Source organism: Podarcis vaucheri (genome assembly GCF_965113315.1).
Source record: "Podarcis vaucheri genome assembly, chromosome: 7".
NCBI classification, from domain to species: Eukaryota; Metazoa; Chordata; class Lepidosauria; order Squamata; family Lacertidae; genus Podarcis; species Podarcis vaucheri.
The window spans coordinates 67890008-67912677 of NC_138765.1; the positions used below are offsets into that span (position 1 = coordinate 67890008).

Genomic DNA, 22670 nt, shown 5'->3' on the forward strand with positions numbered 1-22670 from the left:
TTAAGACGGCCCTGCTCCTGGTGCTATTAACAGTAATCCTTCTAGTTGGTTAATTAGTTCAGCAACTTCCATGCACATTGATGCTAATTATTTCCCCCAAGAGTTAAATAATAACTAACCAGAGGCAGCTACAGGAGAGCTATGAGATTCAGGTGAGAGTCAGATGCCTTGTCAATCCCAGCAGGTATATAAGAGGATGAGCCGACCTGCCCACTATTCTCCTAGAGCAGTGTTTCCCAACCGGTGTTCCGCGGCACACTAGTGTGCCGCGAGATGTTGCCTGGTGTGCCGCGAGATGTTGCCTGGAGGGAGGCGGGCGAGTCCAAAAAAGGTTGGGAAACACTGACTTAAGTTTCTCTTTCAAAAAGGAAATGTGGGTTAAAGCGGCGCCGCCGCCTCCCACTCACTTTCCTGCTCTGGCTTCCCTAACAGTTTTCCGAGTTGCATCACTGGATCCAGCCCCCTTTTCCACAGGTGGCACGGGGCTGGAGGGAGGGAAAGAGGGCTTTACGTCGCGCACAAAGGCAGCCTCCTAGAAGCGCTCTGGGCCGGCGCCGCTTCGCCGAAGGCGCCGGAGGACCCCCACCCTCAGCTCCTTCAGAAAGGAAGCCCTGCCCCTCGGCTCCCTACGCCGCCAGGCAGCTCAGCTGACTGACGAGGACGTTCTGCGGTGGCGGCCGCCGCACAACCACCGCAGTTTCTGGCAGCGTCCGCAACACAATAAGTAACAGCGCCTGGTGCTGCCAACTCTTTCTCTCTCTCTCCCGCCCCCCCAAGCTCTCGCGCGCTCCGCGTCAACATCGCCGTGCGCAGCTTCCCGAGCTCGAGGCCAGCCGCTGCACGCACACGCCGGCTCGTCATCGGCTCCGGTTGTTGCCTTTCTCCGCCGAGGTCGGTGGACCCCGAGCCTAGGCTTCCTTCCCGCACCCCGCTTTCCGAAGACCGCACACCAGTTGGGCCAGTACATATTCCCCTCCCGTGACTGGAGCGGAATAGCCCTTTCTCTTCTTCCCCAACCCTTGTCGTTGGAGGAGTCCCTCAGTCCCTCGCTTTGCTGCCTCCTCCCCCCCACCCCCAAAGCTTGGAGGTTCCCCGGCAAGGGGGAGGGGAAAAAATTGAAAGTTACACTTTCGTGCATCCCTCCCGGCGTGACGCTGCGCGCTGACGTCACGGGGCTGTAATGGTGGTGTGCCTCGAGATTTTTTTCATCAAACAAGTGTGCCTTTGCCCAAAAAAGGTTGGGAAACACTGTCCTAGAGAAGAGAAGCCTAGCATGGAAGACTTGTGTATAGTACGCAGATCTGAAAGGGCCACAAAGGGTAAACCACCCAAAAGGTATGCTGAAGATTTGCTAAAACAGTCATAGCAGATACAGCTGTTGTTAGTAACTCAGAGAAGGTTTGGGAACCTTCAATCTTCCAAGAGGTTCAAAGTTTATCCTCAGAGGATGCTGAGCCAGGGTTAAATGCCATGAAGGTTGAACTTGATTCCTTAGAGCGGAACAAGACATGGGAACTAGTTCCAGGCCTGCTCAGGCCACAAAAGGTTTACAAAGTTCAGATATTGCAAAAGTTTTTGAGTGTTACTTTTATGCATTTTTTAAAAATCACCATGGTATTTAACAGTATCTTATGTCCTTTAGAGGAGAAATTGTGAATTGTAGAATTTTAAATACCCGTCATCATCCTTGGCTTCACTCAATTTTGTTTGTAACACACTTCCATTTTCTTCTAGTTGTGAGGGGGGTGGGGAGGGGCCTCACAAGTGGAGTAGCCCAGGGCCTCTCTTCATCTAAATCTGGCCCTGCCAACAGGTCCCAGAGCTGGCTGACTGCCTCTTCCGTTCCGCCTGACATTTAAGCTTCTCTGTGCCCCATTAATCTCCGCAGCCAAAGCCTCCCATTTCATTAAAAGGCAGCGGTACATGTTCGGCCCCTAAGCCAGGCCCAATGAGGAGGTCTCCAAGCATCCAGGTTTTGAGTGAGGGGGGTGGCTTTCCAATGTCTAGTGTTCCATCATCTGGGCCAGGTGGGAGAACCCCTTAGGGCAGAAGGACAGAGCTGGAGCCCAGTGGGGCTGGCTCCTGGGCCCTTTACTCCTTCTACAAAGTCTCTTCCATGGGGCTGACCGCGAGCCTGCTCTCCATTTTCTTGGGGGCCTTTTCCTTTGTCTGTACCGTGGGCGCCATCTGCACAGACTGCTGGCAGGTAAGAAGAGCAAGCCATTTCCCTTGCCACTCTTCAAAAACGGTCTGGGAGGGGCACCTGGTTGGTTGGTTGGGTGCCAGGAATAAGATATGTGCTCCAAATGTCCCCGTTTGCCATATTTCCTTGTCCCTTTCTCGGGATGAGGGCTCAGAGAGGGAAATCACTGCCCCTGATTCTTGCCTTTTACAGATGTCTTGTTAAAATTCTGGCTGTGGCCATACTTCAGGGTTCAGCTTCCTCTCCAAGGAGTTTCTAGAATGGGGAAGGACAGCTGCTGGTCCCTAATTTCATCTATAGAATACTGGAGGGGAAAAGAAGGGAATGGGAAGGGCTAGGCTAGGGGTTTAATGTAGGTCTACAATCTCATTGCCTTGTGCATAATTGGGGTTTTCGTTCCCATAGGGATCAGAGAGTGGGGGTATGTATTAGTTCCTAAGGGTTTAAGCAGAGTTGGTGGGAATTTTAAAAGGAGTTAGTCGCTTCCAGGGGTGTTGCTAGGTATTTTAAAGCATTTGAAATTGAGGCAAAGGCCCATGACCCAGGTTTGCATCAGATTTTCATATGCTCATTTATAACCGTCTTTGGGCAATTTCAGAGGGCATGTGATTGAAGGGGGGGTGGAGGAATTTTGTCATTGCTGTGCTTTGTAAGTAAGTGGTATGAGCTTTTCAAAAAGCTCATAAAACCTTGAGAACATCCCCATAAAATTCACAGAATGATGTACAGGTGAGCCAATATTATCATGGTTACTTTATTAAAATTACAACCCATCCTTCCAGATGTTATCCGTCTAGTACCTATTACTGAGGCTGTGGCATTGGCTGCATACATTTAAAGCACATGTATCCTCCTCTCAAAAGAAATAATCCTGGGAACTGTAGTTTAAGAACTGTAAACCACAGTTCCCAGAATTCTTTGTGGTAAGGAAATGCTTAAGATGCATGGTGCATGCATAGTCTCTGCTATGATCTAGCTGCCAGCAGATAGCCCTGTCTTAGCTGCTGCACCGCTTCAACTGAACTGGTGTCTAAGTGTTTTAGCCCCGAGTGGTCCATCTATTGAGGACCAGTAACTGATCTGAGGCTCCCTCACTCCTGCCTCCCCTTCCCCCCATCTCTTCCAGGTGAACAGCAAAGGCTCTGTGGTCCTCAGCATGCGTTGCCGAGGCCTATGGGGAGAGTGCGTTTGGGACAAGTTTGTCAAAATCTGGACCTGCGATGTCTTCAGCTCTTACCTGAACCCGCATCCCGGTAAACATCACGTCCCAAATCTGACCACTGAGCTCCACCAAGCTGCTATCAAGGACGACCCCTTTTAAAGACAGCTCCCTGGTTGGCAGGGACACAGGTGGCACTGTGGATTAAACCACAGAGCCTAGGACTTGCCAGTCAGAAGGTTGGCGGTTCGAATCCCCGCAATGGGGCAAGCTCCCATTGCTTGGTCCCTGCTCTTGCCAACCTAGCAGTTCGAAAGCATGCCCGTGCAAGTAGATAAATACCATAGGTACCACTCTGTCAGGAATGTAAATGGCGTTTCAGTATGCTGCTCTGGTTCGCCAGAAGTGGCTTACTCATGCTGGCCACATGACCTGGAAGCTGTACACTGGCTCCCTCGGCCAATAAAGTGAGATGAGCGCCGCAACCCCAGAGTCGGTCACGACTGGACCTAATGGTCAGGGGTCCCTTTACCTTTACCCTGGTTGGCACAGCAGCAGTGGCAGGCGATTGGGTGGTGGGCAGGGAAGCGAATGGGAGGCATTGTCCAAACACTGGGATGTCTGCACTGAGTGCAGCAAAATGGTTCTGCTGCTGTAAAATCACTAAATTGGTTTTTCTTGGCTGTGCACATGCAATACTATGACCTTCCCACAGGGGGCAACCAAGGCTGTGTGAAAAAAAGATAATTACTGGTCTGTGCCAAGTGGCTGGCTTCTGACCACATAAGCTGTTGGTTGGTAAACTGACACCTCCCTTTCACTTCCTCTTCTCCATTTATAACTTGCCACGGCCCCAGGAGATCGCTGGGGCTCTAGAAATCCATTATTTCACACCCACAAACGGAATTCCTGGTTATTTCAGTTCTTCTCCTGCTTTCTGGGTTTTCAATTTACTGACATCATTTCTCTATAAGGCAAAGGGGCTGCCAGTCACTACAAATCAGCGTTGTGAACAACCTCACTGCCACAGAGTGATTGGAAGGCCAACAGAATATTTGCATGTTTTTATTTATTTTTCTACATATAAAGAATTTGGGAATTATTAGCACAGGCTCTGGGGATGGTAATTAGCTTATATGGCTAAAAAAAAACCAACTACCTGGAACCATGCTAGCTTGGAATAGAGCCTCCACATTCAGGACAATCTACCTTTGACTTTCAGGTGACTGTGCCCTTACACTCTGGTCCAGAGCATCCCTAGGCATCAGGTTGTCTGCCATTGGAGGCAAGATGCTAGAAAAAGGAGCTCTTGGTCAGATTTGAGAAGGCTTTGTCTATAAGATCACTCCACATTTTAGCCATGGGGTGCTGAGAGTGATTGAGAGGACAATACTCCAGTCTAGAACTGTGTTGTGTTTGCTCTAAGGTGGGTGCTTCCGATGACTCACTGTGCTGGCCAGGGCTGATGTAGTCCAAAAGATTTCTTTTTTCCTTTTAAAATCATTTTTATTGGTTTCACAAATACAAAGTACAAATATACACACACTAGTAAAAATATATCAATATAAAGAGATTCTCTGAATCTCAAGACTTTCCCCCATCCCCTCCATGGGGTCTCATTTTAAACATCTACAACTGCATATTCATCCTACTCCAATTTTTATATCAAACCATATTGTCCATTGTAATTTTTACACTACAAGTGAATCCAAATCCTGCTCTTGTTTTCATCTCCTTACAGTGCTCTCCTAAGTAATTTTTTCCCATTCTTTTATAAAGGTATTTATCCTCTTGGTTTCTGAGGTTTCCACTCAGCTTTGCCGTTTCAGCATAGTCCATCAGCTAGGTTGGCCATTCTTCTCTGGTAGGGACTTTGTCTCCTCTCCAACTCTGGGCTAATAACATCTGGGCAGCTGTTGTTCCATACTTAAAACGTATTTTCTGCTCCTTTGGTATGTTGGCACCTGTAATTCCTAATAAAAAAGCTTCTGGTTTCTTAACAAAGGTTATATATATCATCTCCAACCTGGTGCTTCCAAATGTTTTGGACTACAAGAAGCAGAGGGACGCAGGTGGCGCTGTGGGTTAAACCACAGAGACTAGGACTTGCTGATCAGAAGGTTGGCGGTTCGAATCCCTGCGACGGGGTGAGCTCCCGTTGCTTGGTCCCTGCTCCTGCCCACCTAGCAGTTTGAAAGCACGTCAAAGTGCAAGTAGCTAAATAGGTACTGCTCTGGAGGGAAGGTAAACGGTGTTTCCGTGCACTGCTCTGGTTCGCCAGAAGTGGCTTAGTCATGCTAGCCACATGACCCAGAGGCTGTACACTGGCTCCCTTGGCCAATAAAGCGAGATGAGCGCCGCAACCCCAGAGTCAGTCACAACTAGACCTAATGGTCAAGGGTCCCTTTACCTTACAAGAAGCAGAAAGAAACATGTAGTCCAAAACATTTGGAAGCACCAGGTTGGTGGAAGACTCCTGTATGATTTGCTGATCCATGGTCAGAGACAGGATACTGGGACAAAAAAACCCTGGCCTCCGCCCCCCCATACAAAGCAGACCTTGCAGTCCCATATTTAACAGTCCCATACTGATCTTGTCCCCACTCAAAACCATGCTGGTGTGTTCCTGGTTACTTGCTGGGGCTTGACCTATGTATCTTCCTGCAGGGGCCATTATCATCGCAAGAACTTCACTCATCACATCTGCCATCGCAGGGGCTGCAGCCTTCATCTGCCTTCTCTCAGGATGTCCATATTTCCGCTGCTTCCAAGAGGCCACGGCCAAGTGGCGCTGCCTCTGTCTCTCCACGGGATGCTATCTCTTTGCAGGTATGTCCTCCACTGAAGACCAGAGGCTTTCAACGCAAGAGCCCTCTTCATTAGACAAAAGGAATTCCCTGCAGTGCCTTGGGATAGGTAAAGCCCATGCAAGCTGGCTCAGACCTCTTTTTGACTGCAGTGTCATTGATGAGCCCTGCCATTGGGCAAAGAGAGGCACCTCCCTCAGTCGGCAGAATCTGATGAGCCACAGGTCCTCTGCCCTAGTCACTCCTCCTTGAGCCTTCCCATGACACATAGATCAGGCTGCACAATTCCTTATTGCAGAAGAAAGTGGGGAAGCATGCCTAGACCCATGGGATATTGCTGAATGTGACCCCACTCTCTGAGTGGTGAGAGATTCCAGCATTCACCCAGGGTTTTGTTTCCTTGGAATGCTCATTGGAGACTGTGGCGTCTTTAGAGTTTTACTTGGACGTATGAGCAAAGGATAGCAGTGCTTATGGCTTGGAGACTCCAGCAGGTCTTGCTTCCACATTAGGGTTCCAGGGAAGCCCTACGTCACAATTCACAGGTCCAGCACAGAGCAAGATGTGCCTCTATGTCTCTGGCTTCCAGCATCAGCCAAAACACACATACCATATTTTTTGCAGCATAACACTCACTTTTTTCCTCCTAGAAAGTAAGGGGAAATGTCTGTGCGTGTTATGGAGGAAATGCCTACAGGTGGCATGCCTATGGATTTTCCTCCTCTAAAAACTACGTGCATGTTATGGTCGGGTGCGTGTTATAGGGCAAAAAATACGGCACTTACTTACACAACCCTGTGTACGTAAGACTAAAAGTTTCACAACTTCAGAGCAGCTCATGTTTCATGTTTCTCTTTTCTGGGCTGGAAAGAGGTCAGCCCAGAGCAGTGACTCAAGCAGAGAATCAACAGCAGTCTCTTCTTTGGACAGGCACTTTGGGAAGAACTTTCTGGCTGTTTTGGAAGGTGATGGACTCTCTTTCCTTGAGGGTTTCTAAACAGAGGTTGGATGGCTATCTGCCACGGATTCTTTAGCTGTGATTCTACAATTCTACAATTCCATGATTCACAAGAGTCTTAAATCACTGGATTTCTGTATCCCTTGCAGCATACCAGTGGGTCTGGCACCATGGGTATAGCTGGAGGGAGGGGCAATTTCCCTTCCAAATCAAGTAAATAAATAAATAAAAACAATTAACTAAAAGTAGAAATTGTACACTTGGACAGATTTTTCTGAGCACTTGCGGTCAAAAGAAAGTAATTTTAAACAACTGTTGTAGAGATATTTCATTCTAGACAGAGGATGATGACAAGTGGGTGCCCTGCTCCCCCCCCAACAGAAATCCTGGCTACGCCCATGTCTGGCACCCAATTGGGAATTCCCAAGCTAAAGACTTGCAGGGAGGGAGGGAGGGAGGGAGGAATGGGCATAGCCAAAGGGGGGGGGACAGGGAGGGACAGCTAACCCCCTAAATCAATAAAAAATACTGGTAAAAAAATGTATAGCTAACTGAAGTTCTGCCCCCTCACAAAAATCCTGGCTATGCTCGTGTAGGGGTGGGGGAGAAAGTAAATAAGTTCTGCACTCCAAGTTCATAAGAGCTCACACCTCTCTCCCTTTCCTTTTAGGCTTTTTGTCCTGCATTGGCGTGATCCGATATTGCCTGTATGTCTTCTTCCAGCACCAGTATGAGGTATTTCAGCTGTCTGCTATGGCTGTGTGTCCTTTTTTACCCACCCTCCTTGTGGTGGTTGTATTGTACAACACGCAGAGAAATAGCGCTGGCAGTCGACTCTTACTCCAACACAGACAATGGGGAGATGCTTGAAGGCAGAAGGCTAGCCTAGGGCAGTGCTGTGCCAGAATGCCCTCTCTCTTTTTTAAACAGTGTCCCATCCCTTAATGAGAAAATAAATTGCATTTCAAAATTACCAAAAGGACAAGAACGTTTCGGTGAGATTCCCATAGGTGGGGTGCAGGACTTTGGTCACACCTTGCCTTCAAATAGTTCTGAGGAGCATTTGCGAGTCTCCTGCCAGGGCTGGCCCACCCATGAGACACGCTGAGGACAGATACATCCAGGTTTGCTTGGAGAGCACCACTCACTGCCTCCTGCCCTTGCTGCTCATTGTCTCTTCTTTCTCCAACCCCCCACTCCCACTGCAGCTGAATATTCCTCCTCCTCCACACACACCATTAGCCTCCTCTTCAATCTCCTTCCTTCTCCCTCCCTGTGAGGTAGGTTAGGCCCCTAAGGCCACCCAGTGAGCGTCATCGTGTCTGAGTGGGGATTTGAACCCTGGTCTCTCCTAGGTCCTATCCCAACACTCTAACCAATACACCACACCGGTTTTCGCAATCAGCACCGTCCATAAAATCTGCCTGGTTGCAGTTTCCAACATGGCAGTCCCAACTGACAATGTGTGGGATGTAACATAAGCAGTCATGTACAACACTTCCTGTTTTCCCAGAGTGGACACACGGGGATGTTACTCCAGCCAGGAGGACTTCCTGTCACACCTGTCTGGAGCAGCCTCCCCCTGCATGTGTCCAGGTGTGAGCCTGTGAGACCCAATAAAAGGGCTGGTCAGCAGCTATCTTTCTCTCTCGGCCATTTTCTCTTCAGGCTTTTGCTGTGTGCTGGCTCTCAGCCAGCAGCACATGGGCTCAGTCCCCATATGGGATAAACACTCTTCTGTAATTACAAGCTAAAGCCTGCCTTCAGGGAACCTACTGTGAACTGAATGTGAGTAAACTTCTTATCATTACTTTTAAAAGAAGACTGTTGTGTCTTTATTCTTTTTAAGAGGGAACAAAGGGGATTTACCAGGAACATAGCTGTCAACGTTTCCCTTTTTTAAAGGGGAATTCCCTTATTCCGAATAGGATTCCTCACAAGAAAAGGGAAAAGTTGACAGCTATGACCAGGAACAAACCCGATCTGGACAAAGCCAGATTGGACTGCTAAAGTAAAGAGATTCAGATGAATCTACCAACTAGCTTCCTGCTAAATACTGGGGAATGTACTCTGCTACTGACTCACTAGCGTGAGTGAGGAAGGATCATATTTAATCAACATTCCCACACAATGCACCCCACAGCACCCCACAATGCCAATGCCTGGGATCCCCCTCCATGCCAAATCCTTGACCAACCAGCTCTTTCCCATTTGCCTTCTAGGTGTCTCTGAGCATCCCTGGATTCCCCAGCTTTGAGTATGGCTATTCCCTGTGGATGGCTGTAGCGGGTGGCCTGGCAGCCATTGCTGCAGCTGTCACGTCGTACTACGAAGGGGTGCTACTTAAGACCTTCAGCATGAATCCAGCCAAGGAGATGCCTGCTGGAGATGCCGCTGGGACTACTTGGACATACGTCTGAGGGAGGGAGGGAGGGACCCCAGAGCATCTTCTGATAGTGGCGTTTAGTAAAAAGTAAGATGCTTCTCACAGATGTTTCTTAGAGGACCATCCGATTCCATGATTGTGACCCATCAGAGGAGCTCAATGATCAAGGCGGTGCATAAGGAAACAGACTGTCCACAGAAAGATAAAATCAACAAAATAATCCATAAAAACGTTGTTTAAAACATCAGCAAATACTAATTGGTTGCCCGTGCCCTGTGGAGCTCCTTGCAGGTAGAGGTTTTGGCAGAACTGCCCCTCTCTCCTTTCAGGTAGGTGTCTTTTGAAAGCCTTTGCAACAAGAATTTTATCCTTTTTTAGGCAACCAGTATTTGCTGATGTTTAAAACAATGTTTCGATGGATACTTTTGTTGGTTTTATCCTTCTGTGTTTTGTAGCGTCTTGTGATACGTTTTATGCAAGCTTAATTATAAATAAATAAATGTGGCAAATTGTGAGGCTAACTTTTGCGGGAGGTTGAACAGAAATAAAAAAGCCCTTTGAATGGCAGATGGGGCCCTGCCCTCACGGACAAAGTGCACAGCACCCCTGAGCATGGGCAGAATTGGCGTCAAAGGAAAATTTTCTTTCGATCAAACAAAGCATGGCATCCAACAAAGTCTTACTCAGAGTAGACTCAAGTTAGCCATTTTTATGGAAATACTCTAATGTTGGATACAACCCATAACCGACACTGCCTCCTCTTCTCATAGGGTCAAAGCTGAATATTTGCTCTAAGGTTGGCACCCTCCAACAAGCTTCATTCCACGAGCTTCATTCAGGTGGTCTGTGGTGCATCCATGAATTTGTGGCTGCAGGTGGAAGACCGCACAACCATTGCATTAAATATTCCTAATTGAATTGTATTTCCGCTGCTTTCTTATGCCTCGTAATGTATTTTATTGTTTGACAGCCTTAATTTTATTGTATTGAATGGGGAAATGGCACAACATCCAGCAGCATGCATTGCAATTCACACAACAGGCAGAAAATACCATCAACACCCTCAACAATTTTTGACTGGTCTGAGTGAGGAAGAGAGGTTTGGGAACCTAAAGCACAATGTGTAGTGTGAGGTTTCTGTGTGGTTGATTTCCCCTCTTCCCACCCGCTCCCCATAAGGGTTCATGCAAATTTGGCCTGAGAAGGCTCAGGAAGAAGGACCAGGTGATGGGGGGAGTGGAGCTGGTGCTGCTGCTGCCCTTCAACATCTGCCACCTGAGGCAGCTGCTTCATTTTGCCTAATGTTAGGACTGGCTTGGAAACCAAGCAGGAAGTAGACAACGTAAGAACAAAAAGCCAGTCTAGAGTGTGCTCAACTAGGCAAAGCCCTAGACTTTTGGAATGCTTTCTGCAAGGTGCCTCCCCAAAGACTCCTGAGTAAGCTTTAGCAGTCAAGGAAAAAGAAGAGGTTATCTTGTAAATCAGGAATCAGTTAAGCTGCAGGAAGCAAAGAGCAGGAATAAACGGGCAGTTCCCCAAATGGAGAGAAGTAAAAATTGGGTGTCCCCCAAGAATTGGTCCTGGGACCTATGCTTTTTAATTTGTTCATAGATGATCAGGGTTTCCCAAACTTGAGTCTCCAGTTGTTTTGGGACTACAACTGCCAGCATCCCTAGCTAGCAGGACCAGTGGTCAGGGATGATGGGAGTTGTAGTCTCAAAACAGCTGGAGACCCAAGTTTGGGAAACACTGATCTGGATGAATCAGATCAGCGCCCCCTGATTAATCGACGACCGTGATGTTTTCTGCAAAGTAGATGGTGAAGAGTTCCATCATTCCGGATCGGGCAGGTGTTAGGAAAAGCACACTGCACATGCTCAGAGATCATTCCCAGAGTCCAGAGCCCGCGGGGCTATTACGGCTTTGCAGCGCCTGTGCGGGGATCAGCAGCAAGAGAGAAAGGCCATGCCGCTCCCTTTTAAATCTCGCGTTTAACCCTTTCCCGCCTCCAGGCTCAGCGCTGCCGGCGAAGGGGAGGAGCCGGACGGCTCGGGGAGGGGCAGGAGGGCGCCCCGGAGGCTCTTGCTGGTGCTGGAGGGAGGGAGGGAGGAGCTGGAGCCGGCAGCCGGGGCGGGAGGCCGGCCCTTCTGTCGCGCAGAGCTCCGCAGCTGAGGAAAGCACCGCGGGCAAGACTTCTAGCAAACCTCGACGGGGCGCGATGGCTCCTCGCGTCCGGCTGCTCAGGCGAAGTTAGAAGGGACGGGAAAGTAGAGGAGTACCGCCACAGCACCTCGCGGGCCGCCCACCTTTCCTTTGCAAGGCACCCGACGGAGCGGACCGTCGAGAGACGCCGGAGACTCCCGGGAGGCCGTCGGGACGAGGCGGCCGGCCCCCGTATGGCTCCCTCCAGGTGTTGAGGGCCGGCCGGCCGGACAGGCTGCCGTCGGAGGCGCAGGCGATGGCCCTGGAGCGGGCGTTGCAGGCCGCCCGCCAGGGGGACGTGGACACGCTCAAGGCGCTGCAAGCCGACGGGCAGCTGCTGCCGCCCGCACAGCTCCGCGACGCGCTGGGCGCCTCTCCTGCTCACCACGCCGCCCGCGCCGGGAAGCTGAACTGCCTGCGCTACCTGGTGGAGGAAGCGGCGCTGGCCGGCAACGGGCGGGCTCGCAATGGGGCCACGCCGGGCCACGATGCCGCCGCCACCGGCAACCTGGCCTGCCTCCAGTGGCTGCTCACCCAGGGAGGGTGCCGAGTCCAGGTGAGCACCGGTGGAGCGAGGGGACGCCCTTGCGCGCCTTGAAGGGTTTTGCGCCTTGGGCGCATGGAGGGGGACTGCGTTCCTAGCGGCTCCGTTCACGCTGACCTTTAGGGGCGTTATCTTTTAAAGGACGCCTGTTTGGAATTATTTACTTATTTAGGAAAGGCCAGCAAAGCTCGGAAAAGAAAGGGTCAAAATGGGAATGTCTCTGATTGCGCGCAGAGTTCGTTTCTCTCAACCCAGTGCTGGATTATTATTTTTTTGCGGGGGCGCGCAGCAATCTATTTTTTCCCTGTTGATACCCATAGCTAGAGTTTTTAGAAAGTTGGTGGGTGAACAATTTGGCCAAAATTGGAGGGTTATGTGTGTGTATGTGTTGCCTCTGAATTCCATTTTTGTCCTATGGAACTCTCATCCACAAAAGTTTGGTGATAGCCACCAATCTTGACTGCTTTAAAAGAGGATGAGACAAATTTCATGGAGGAGAGGGCTGTCGGTGGCTACTAAGCACGATGATGGCTGTACTTTGCCTCTGTGGTCAAAGGCAGCAATGTTTCAAAATATCACTTGCTGGAAGCTACAGGAGGGGAGAAGGCTATTGTGCTTGATTCCTGCTTGCAGGTTTCCTACAGACATCTGGTTGGCCACGGTGAGAAGAGAATGCAGGACTAGATGGGCCATTGGCCTGATCCATGAGAGCTCTGTTCCCCCATCATCCACTAAGCACTGCTCACTCTAGGAAGAAGAGGGACCTGCTGGTTGGAGGCAGCAATTTTCTAGCCTAGCTTTAAGCCCCAGCACTTCCTCTGTGCAGATTCATTTGCAAAGACAGCACGCAGGTGTCCTCTCCTCTCCCAAAGTTGATCATGCCTTCGTATTTAGAATAGGAACAACAAATACGTAATTCAGAAGTCAGTACCAAAAAGGAAAGAACAGGGAACAGTTTCTTGGCTGCTCCATAACCAAATACAGTGGTGCCTCGGGTTACATATGCTTCAGGTTACATACGCTTCAGGTTACAGATTCCGCTAACCTAGGAATAGTACCTCGGGTTAAGAACTTTGCTTCAGGATGAGAACAGAAATTGTGCTCCGGCGGTGCGGCAGCAGCGGGAGGCCCCATTTCAGGTTAAGAACAGTTTCAGGTTAAGAACGGACCTCCGGAACAAATTAAGTACTTAACCCGAGGTACCACTGTACAGTAGTTACAGCAAGAGCAAGTGCTGATTACAGGAGTGGTGCTTGTAAAGGAGGGCAGGAGTTCCTCTGAGCATGTGTGAAGTCTGCATCCCTGTCTGCTGCATATTCTGTGCTTAGCTGGGAAGCTCCCTTTCTGTGAAGGCAGGTGTTCAGGGCCAGCAGAGTTTCTAAGTAAGAGAGTCTTAATACTTTGCAGGGCTAAGCTCTTGTTAGCCAGAGCAAAATGTTTAGGTTCCTCCCCCCCGCCCTCTTTGGCAGGAGAGGAGGGTGCAAAATTCAGCCTCTTGGTGTGTGGGGATGTTGTGTAGGCAAGACATTCACAATGACCTGTTGCATATGGTCAGAAATACTGTGGGGGGAGACCCTCCCCCCACACGGAAGAACTTCTTTAAAAGTGGACTAGATGTCACCCTAGACACTGAAGGAAACCTGTGTTGACCTCTGAATGCTTGATTGACAGGGAAATGCAGTCTGGCTCCCTGCCAGAGTATTTCTGCATGACCTGGGGAGGGGCAGCTTCTCAGCAGTAGAGCACCCGCTTTGCATCTAGAAAGTCCCAGGTCCAGTTCTTCTGCATCTCCAGGTAGGGCTGGGATACAGCCCTGCCTGAAACCCTGAGAGCTGCTGCCAGTCAGTGTACAGCAGCAGCCTTTGCAGTCTGGTACCTTCTAGATGTTTTGCACTGCAATCCCTATCAACCCCAGCCCAGGTCAACCTGGCTTGGGCTTATGGTAATTGTAGTTCAAAGCATCTGGCAGGCACCAGGTCATACACAGCACTGAGCTACGTGGGCCAATATTCTGGTTTGGTATAAGGCAATTTTTATTGTTCAGCTGGAGCATCTATAGCTCAGGGATGCTGTGCTTGCAGAAGGTCCTAACCCTTAACCCCTGAAGGCATCTCCATGTAGCACTAGGAAAGACTCTTAAGACTGCTCCTTACATCTCCAAGTACATGCTAAAATCCAACAGTGCTGTAAAATGACCTTTACTGTATGGTAGGCAATTGGCATGTTTTGTCTGCACTGCATGATTTGTGTTTAAATGCTAAGTGCATTTGTTATTTATTTCCTCCGTAAAAATTTACACACCGCTTGATTGTAAAACAACAACTCCTCCTCAGAGCGTTTACAAAACAGTAAAATTAAGAAAGATTTGCGACCAGTGCTGGATTTACGTATAAGCTAAACAAGCTATAGCTTAGGGCCCCACTCTCTTGGGGTCCCCCCAAAAAATTAAAGAAAAAAACCCCACTGGATGTACATTTCCAAAATATAAGATAAAAAACAAATCAAATAAAACCTACATACAGCAACAGTGTTTTGTGTAGGCTCCTATGATGTAAGTAATGGGCCCCGCCTGCTAGCCTGCTCCCTAAAATATCACATATGTTGTTATGTGCAAATGGCTTTAGATGCCTATTAGGTCCATAAATCACCATATAGCATATATTCAACACAAAAAACAGGGACCATTTGTTGCTGACAAAGGACAGCTGGACGTATAAAGGGCCCCAATACCTTTAGTAGCTTAGGGCCTCATCCAACCTAAATCTGGCACTGTTTGCAACTCTACCTTAAAACATGCCAAAGTTAAAATATCGAAGCAGATTAGAAATGCCTCAAGTTTGCAAGAAATGGAAATGGTTTTCACCAAGGAGGACTGTGGTTTCTTTGTCTTGTACATCTTTCCAATGAAGGTGGTTATAGTTGTTCCAATGTCGGCGTGAGTAGGCTGGGGCACCAGGAGAACAGCTGAAGCCTAGAACACCTGCTTCGGATGCAGGAGGTTCTGAGTTCAATTCATGAAGGCATCTTCACCCATTAAAGCAAGGGGTGGGCAATCTTTTCTCATGCCAGGGCTGGGGAGGGCCAGAAACAAAAGTGAAGGCTCCTCAGGATTCCAGGTGGAAAGTCTTCCCAAGTCTTATCTGAATGCTGGGAGCCAAAACTGGGGCCTTCTGCTGACGCTTGGGCACAAAACAATAGCTCCACCCCAACGTAGAAAGTCGTTTTATGCTAACTCTGACAGATTGGTCCTTCTCGCTGATGGGCAGCAGCTCTCCAGGGTTTCAGGCAAGGCTCTCTCCCAGCCCTACTTGGAGATGCTGGGGAGCGAGTCCAGGACCTTCTATATGCAAGGCAGTTGCTCTGCCTTTGAGTTGTGGCCTTTCCCAGATATGAAGGAAGCTTGGCGTGGATTTTTGCATGGAAGGATTGTGAGCCCCATTCATTTCTGGTGCTCCAAACAAATACCTGGGCTCAGAACTCTTCAGTCTATCTCTTTTGCATGTGGTTGGTGGAACTGGTTTCTAGTAAAATAAAACCCACCAAAGCGGATCTCACAAGCCCACTCCTGATCATTTTGAAATTATGTAAATTTTGGACTGAAATGTTATGCATGTGCATTGATTAGAGAAGAGTGGACCAGGAAAGATACAGAGCCATTGTTTGGAGGGAGCCTCTGCCATGGTTTACTCAGTTCAGGCAACACACCTAACCAAGGTTTGCACAGAACGTAATTTAGAATCCAGAACGTTGGTTTGGGCTTCCAGATGTACAATGGGCAAACCAGGCTTTGGAGCTGGTTGATTTCTTTTGTTTTCCATCACTCCAGCATCTTGTTGCGGCAACCATCCCCACCCACCCCCCAAGACAGAAAAGTGCCTCTGTGGATTGTCAGTTCAGACATATGCCAAACCGTAGATGTCGCAAACTGTGGTTTGAAAAGCCCCTTCAGACCCTGGTTTCTGATGTCAGTTTGGCAGGTGACCACAGACTGTGGTTGTTAATGCGAAAGCATCCTATATACAGTACCACAGTTTGTCTTTCTTTTCCATGGTTTGGTGCAATTATTGAATGGAACGGAAGTGTAAGGTGTTCTAGTCCAGGCATTGAACTGAGATAACCAAGAAAGGATTGGCCTTGTCACTCATGTATTCCAGTGGGGTTGGAATCCCCCCCTTTTAGGGATTCCTCCGCTGGTTGATCCAGGGGTGCCCAAACTGTGGTCCGCAAGCTTCATTTGTGTGGTCCACAGCACACCTGTAAAACCATACAACATCTAGCACAGCTGCCTTGAGTCCCATCAGGGAAAAAGGCAGGGTATAAATATGTAATACTGATCTACAAATTGCTACAATGGACAGAAAAAAATGATTAAACAGTCTGCCAAGTACCTCCAAGATTTTCACATGGTTTCTGGGAATGGGGGGGTAGTTTGGGAACCTTTAAGATAATCTCGTAGGTGTGGAGGGCAAAGGATGCCACCACCTTTGACGAAAAACCCTTCCTTGTTGGCTGTTTCTCTTGGGTAGGAAAGGACCATCTTAACACAGGTCCCGGAGCCCCATTGTGAATTCATGGTTTTCTTAGGCCAAACCTGAATGCTGAAACTCTGCTGGGGGCAAGTCAAATCAATGCCAGCATTCACGTGTAAAATGGGAGGTCTCAGATTGTACAAGTACTGAAAAAATTGTTAGTTGGCAACATTTCAGCTCTCTCTCTCTCTCTCTCTCTCTCTGTGTGTGTTTTTTAAAGCCTGCAAAGGTGGGCTAGGAATAGCATAACTGGTGCCTGGTGGTATTCAGAGTCCAGGGAATGGGCCTGCCCTTCATTGGGTGTCCTATGAGCAGAAATTCCACTGGTCAGTGAACAGCGATTAGCAGAGCAAGAATACATCATGCAAAATAAGGAGGAGGGGCTGAACCGCTGAACAAACTAAAATTCTGCTGGTGAAAACAACTTTTTGCAAAGCACCATTTCTGTTGCATCTTGCCCCAAGTTGCTGCATAATATTTGCCATGTTCAGGGCCGTTCCTTTCATTAGGCAGAGTGAGGTTGCTGGCTACCATAGGCAGCAGGGCAATGATGATGGAGAACAAAGTTCTCTCTCTCTCTCTCTCTCTCTCTCTCTCTCTCTCTCTCTCTGAGGTGGCCTGCCTTGTGCCCCTTAAGCTAGGTTGCTGTCCTTCAGGTGTAGTGGGGGACACTATCATGCCCTCCAACATTTCTCTGATGAAAATAGGGACGTCCTATTCAACAACATAACAATGAGAATGAGGATTATGATGATGATTTTTAATTTTTTATTTATTTATTCATTGAATCTATATACCACCTTATACCCACAGGTCTCGGGGCGGCTCACAGAACAAAATCAAAATATAAAACTGGAAAATTTATAATCAAAATATGAACAACAACCCAATAACCCCCCTCCAAAAAAACCACATTTTAAAAGGACATGGGATGTCAGTTAAATCAACCAAAGGCCATGATGGTGATTACTATTTTATTTATACCCCACCCATCTGACCAGGTTGCACCAACCACTCTGGGCGGCCTCTAACATGAATAAAAACATAATAAAACATTTTAAAACTTCCTCATACAGGGATGCCTTCAGATGTCTTCAGAAGGGTGTATAATGACCCACCCAGTGGTATTCAGAATATCACTCATGAAATCACTCAAGATATCCCTCAAGTAATTAAGGAACAAAAGAAGAAGAGGCACACTAATCTAGGAACTTCCTCTCTGCCCAGAACGTTGGAGGCTATACACCACACCCCTCAACAGTATTTATAGGAACTCAAACACCAGATTCTGCTCTGTTCCAGTAACAAGAAGCCGAAAGCACCAGCCTGAAGATGACGAGTGAGACCTCGTCGAAACGTCGCACAGACACCCCGACTCTTACACGGGAAGACACCCGAAGACACCAAAACCTGCATTCCTGTACCCGTGAAAATCTACGAAAGCAGCCTGAAGATGACGAGCGAGACCCCGCCGAAACGTCGGCTGGTGCTTTCGGCTTCTTGTTGCTGGAACAGAGCAGAGTCTGGTGTTTGAGTTCCTATAAAAAAACCAAGACACAGAAGAAAACAATGGCATGGCCCTCCTTCCTTATATCAAGGGCACTACAGACAAAATTAGCAAAATCCTCCATAAACACAATATCAAAACAGCCTTCTGCACCAACCAAAAAATAGCCAATATCCTCAGAAACCCAAAAGACAAAATCCAGCTGGAAAACCAAGGGGTCTATGAAATACCCTGCAAAGTCTGCCCAGCCACGTACATTGGACAAACAAACAGACGAATAAATGCACGTATCGCAGAACACAAGAATGCCGTCAAAAAAGAAGAAAAAACTTCCTCTCTCTTCCAACACATGAAAGAAACAGGACACGAAATTAATTTTGCAGATTCCAAATTGCTCTTTAACATGGAACATCACCACAAGAGAATAATCATGGAAGCCATCGAGATAGAGAAACACCCTCACAACATGAACAAACATGACGACACGTCCCGCCTGCCAGACATCTGGAAATTAGCCCTCCCCACAAAAACCGACACCAGAACCAGAGGCACACAGAACGCCGTCACCAATCAACCACACCAGACCCAAACCCAGACCCTCTCCACAGACATATTACAAACTCCATCCAGTAGCCAAACTATAGTGGCACCTCCGGATGCTGCACCCCCCTGCAATCCCTACACAGATCTGGCTGGCACAAGGCACAAAATCACAGCTCGCCCCTATACACGAAGCCAAGCCAGAGCACAACTAAATGCAGCACAGCCATCTTCTCAGAAAAACTCTTCACAAGCTCAAGAGGTCAAGACACGAAAGCTTTAGCAACTAATCTACACTTAATGACCCACCCAGTGGTATTCAGAATATCACTCATGAAATCACTCAAGATATCCCTCAAGTAATTAAGGAACAAAAGAAGAAAAGGCACACTAATCTAGGAACTTCCTCTCTGCCCAGAACGTTGGAGGCTATACACCACACCCCTCAACAGTATTTATAGGAACTCAAACACCAGATTCTGCTCTGTTCCAGTAACAAGAAGCCGAAAGCACCAGCCTGAAGATGACGAGTGAGACCTCGTCGAAACGTCGCAGAGACACCCCGACTCTTACACGGGAAGACACCCGAAGACACCAAAACCATATATATATATATATATATATATATATATATATATATATATATAATGTCACATAACTCCAAAAGGACCCTATTGTTAAGTCCAGTCGAATTTGACTATGGGGTGTGGTGCCCATCTCTGCTTTGACACCGTGACGGAAACCAGAGCACACGGAAACACTGTTTACCTTCCTGCCACAGTGGTACCTATTTATCTACTTGCACTGGTATGCTTTCGAACTGCTAGGTTGACAGGAGCTGGGGCAAAGTGACAGGAGCTCACCCCTTCACGCAGATTTGAACTGCTCACCTAACTCCATACCCTGCCACACTTCTCCGGTGAAAATAGGGACATCCTAAGGGAAGCGGGACATTCCAGGATCAAATCAGAAATCAGGTCGGCTTCTGTAGATCTGGGAGTGTCCCTGGAAAATAGGGACACTTGGAGGGTCTGCAGTGTTCCATGGCCAGTGCTGTCATCCACTTAGTTCCTGTGCATGGTATTGGTGAGTGGAAGAGCCATTTTCCCTCTCCCTCAGGCAGCAAAAATGTCAGGGGCCGGCCCTGTCATTTGCAAGATACTCAGTTGTGCTTCCATCATTGCAGTGGATTGGATCAGATAATATTTTGGGTCCCTTTGGGTCTTTCCACTCCTGACTTAAATCCTTGCTATCCTGAGTAATGTGTCCCATGTTTCCAACACTCACACAGCTCTCCAAAGCTTGGAAATCCTGTGCTAGTGGCTTTTGCTTCTTAGCATCCTGTGCGTTCAATGGAGGTGACGCTTGACCCTCTTGGTTGTGTTTCCATGCCTTTCAGGACACAGACAACTCTGGTGCCACCGTCTTGCATCTGGCTGCCCGCTTTGGGCACCACGAAGTGATTGACTGGCTTTTGCGCTTCGGGAGCAGCGACCCGCTGGCAGCCACAGACACGGGTGCTTTACCTGTTCACTATGCAGCAGCCAAAGGAGACTTCCCTTCCTTGCGACTCCTCATTGGGCATTGCCCCAGGTAAGAGATCAAGAGTGAGTTTTTTCTTCAGTAGGGACTAGTGAGTTGCTTAGGCTTCTTTTGGCCCATTGGTGGGACCGTGGCATTATTTGACTCACTCCCACTAGCAGTTTCCCCTGCTCTCCCCCTTGCTGACAATCTGCTGTGTGATGAATTCTCCTTTGGTTGTGATGTCCAAACTGCATGTGTTAATGTGGAAAGCAACATGGTTTTGGGTTCTGAACTACAGAAGGAAACATCATTAGGAGTGTGCATGCTAGAGAGAGCTGCTGGAGAATTTGCGGCCCTTGTTGTGGCCAGAATTTGAAATGGCAAGACCCACCTCCTTGCCCCCACCCCAAGTCTGCAGTATGAAAAATGGAGTGGGGTGACTACTCCACATGGCTGTGCAAAATGATCTAAACTGTCTCAGTGGCTGAAATGGGGCTGCTGCCTCTTTGCGTTTGAGAGGCTGGTCTGTATTCTCTGCATGAGGTCTTCAGCAATGAAACAGTTTTGTCTGGCTAGGGGCAGCTGGTTCTCACACAAATGACAGCCCTCCCCCACATTCCTCATTGCTTTGGGCTGGCCTTCATTTGCTGCAGATCTTGGTGACAGAATGGGCTGCACCATTTTGAACTGCAGGGGTGTGTAATGAGTGTGGTTGTTTTTGGCGGGGGGCGGGCAGGGGAGATGAAATCCCATTTTAAAAAAGCAAAACATCTTGCAAATAAAAAATGAAGAATGGCAGAAAGAAACATCCTACCCTTTTAACCTGCAGACCTAGTTTTCTATTTCTTTATCTTGTTTGCTCCCCAAAGCAAGCAAGGCCACGGGAAGCTATTTGGAGTTTTTTAAGGACCCAGGTTTGGAGCAAGCCTGCTGCCTCTGGGTAAAGCTTCGCAAGGCAGGGAGGGACCCTGGCAGAATGATGGCATGGCAGAAGGGCAAGTTCAAGTTCCCAGCTTTGGGAGCAGGACTGAGCATCAAGTCTATTTCCTCCGAGTGGCTCATAGAGCCATCTCTTTTCAGGTTGGTCCACAAGACAGGCTCCTGGTGCTGCTGCTGACCCACATCTGTAGGCGTCCTCTTTGCAATGCAGCCATGCAGTGCTTACACTAGAGTGAAGTATGTATAAAGATGCATAAATTGGTGGAGGCAGCATACAAAAATGCATTGCATGCAGCAATATTGCTTAGCAAAAATGTGTCTCTAAGGCGAATTTGGCTGTGGGTCCAGGTCCTTATCTCCCTTAACCCCCATGGGCTAAATTTGATAGGTGGCCGAAGCCTGCAAATCACCAGACATTACAATGACATCAGGGGACTTCAAAGCACCTTGCCGGGCTTTGCTTTGGAGTGCTGCAGATCAACATGCTTGAAGTTGCTTCCCATCAGCTGAAATCTGTTGCAGGGATTGGCTGTGCAACTGAGCTCCCTCCTGCACAGCCGATCCAACAAGATGGAAATCACCACCCATCGGCTGATAGGTGGTGACTTCTGGCATGCTTTCTGCAGGGATCAGCTGTGCAATCTAGTTCCCCATAAGAAATTCAGTTGCACAACCAAGCCGGCTACATCTCTGTCCAGTGTTCAAAACTAGCCAGGCTGCAGGCGCACTTTGTACCTGGCGATCGGCCACTTGCGACCAAGTGAAGATGCCTGGGAGCCACAATGGTGCCTGACACCTCCACAATCCAGGTGCATGCCTGGGGATCACTGGATCCGGACTGTTTTCACACACTCATGCCACATCCTGCAGGAATAGGCCAATATATATATATATATATATATATATATATATATATATATATATATGCAAACTATCCCTGAATAAAGTGGTTCTTCTCTAAGTTCTCGGAGCCCTTAACCAAGCTCAAGGCTGTCATCTGAACTAGCCAGATGTCTAACTGATCATCTATCACAGTCTGTCCATCTTTGGAAAATGCAGTCAGACTTTAGAGCCGTCTTGCCCAAAAATAACAACTTGACATTCCGTTTTGGCGACTGTAACCTTGGCTTTAAGGAGCCATCTGGTGCCTAGCTTATTTAATTGAGTTTCTAACATTGTCTCTGCCTGCCCTGTACCTGTGTGGAGCAGGTGGGCACGGTTTGAGGAAAATAACCTCATGGGCCAAATTGGGACCTGTGCCAGGCCAGATTTGACTTGTGGGCTGGCAGTTCCCCACCCCTGAGCTGCAGGTCTGAAGAAATTCATCCTCCTTTGTGGCTCTGTGAAATGGCCCTTTTTGTAGTAAATGTAG

At 48.3% G+C, this 22670-nt stretch overlaps 2 protein-coding genes across 2 annotated transcripts in view; both read left to right on the plus strand.

Moving 5' to 3' along the window:
* Positions 1–1931: 1931 nt before the first annotated feature.
* On the plus strand, positions 1932–10384 carry LOC309536408 (claudin-16-like). The gene is made up of 5 exons (XM_082230636.1): positions 1932–2206; positions 3330–3456; positions 6030–6191; positions 7798–7862; positions 9350–10384. Exons 1-5 carry the CDS (start codon positions 2117–2119, stop codon positions 9545–9547), a joined length of 642 nt encoding a protein of 213 aa, XP_082086762.1. The 5' UTR covers positions 1932–2116; the 3' UTR covers positions 9548–10384.
* Positions 10385–11644: 1260 nt separating this feature from the next.
* ESPN (espin) overlaps positions 11645–22670 on the plus strand; it is a 106702-nt gene continuing 95676 nt past the window's right edge. Inside the window, exons 1-2 of the mRNA XM_082229973.1 lie at positions 11645–12271; positions 20235–20428. Of these exons, the coding sequence (XP_082086099.1) occupies positions 11972–12271; positions 20235–20428 (494 nt within the window). The 5' untranslated portion in view covers positions 11645–11971. The remainder of the gene's footprint in view (positions 12272–20234; positions 20429–22670) is intronic.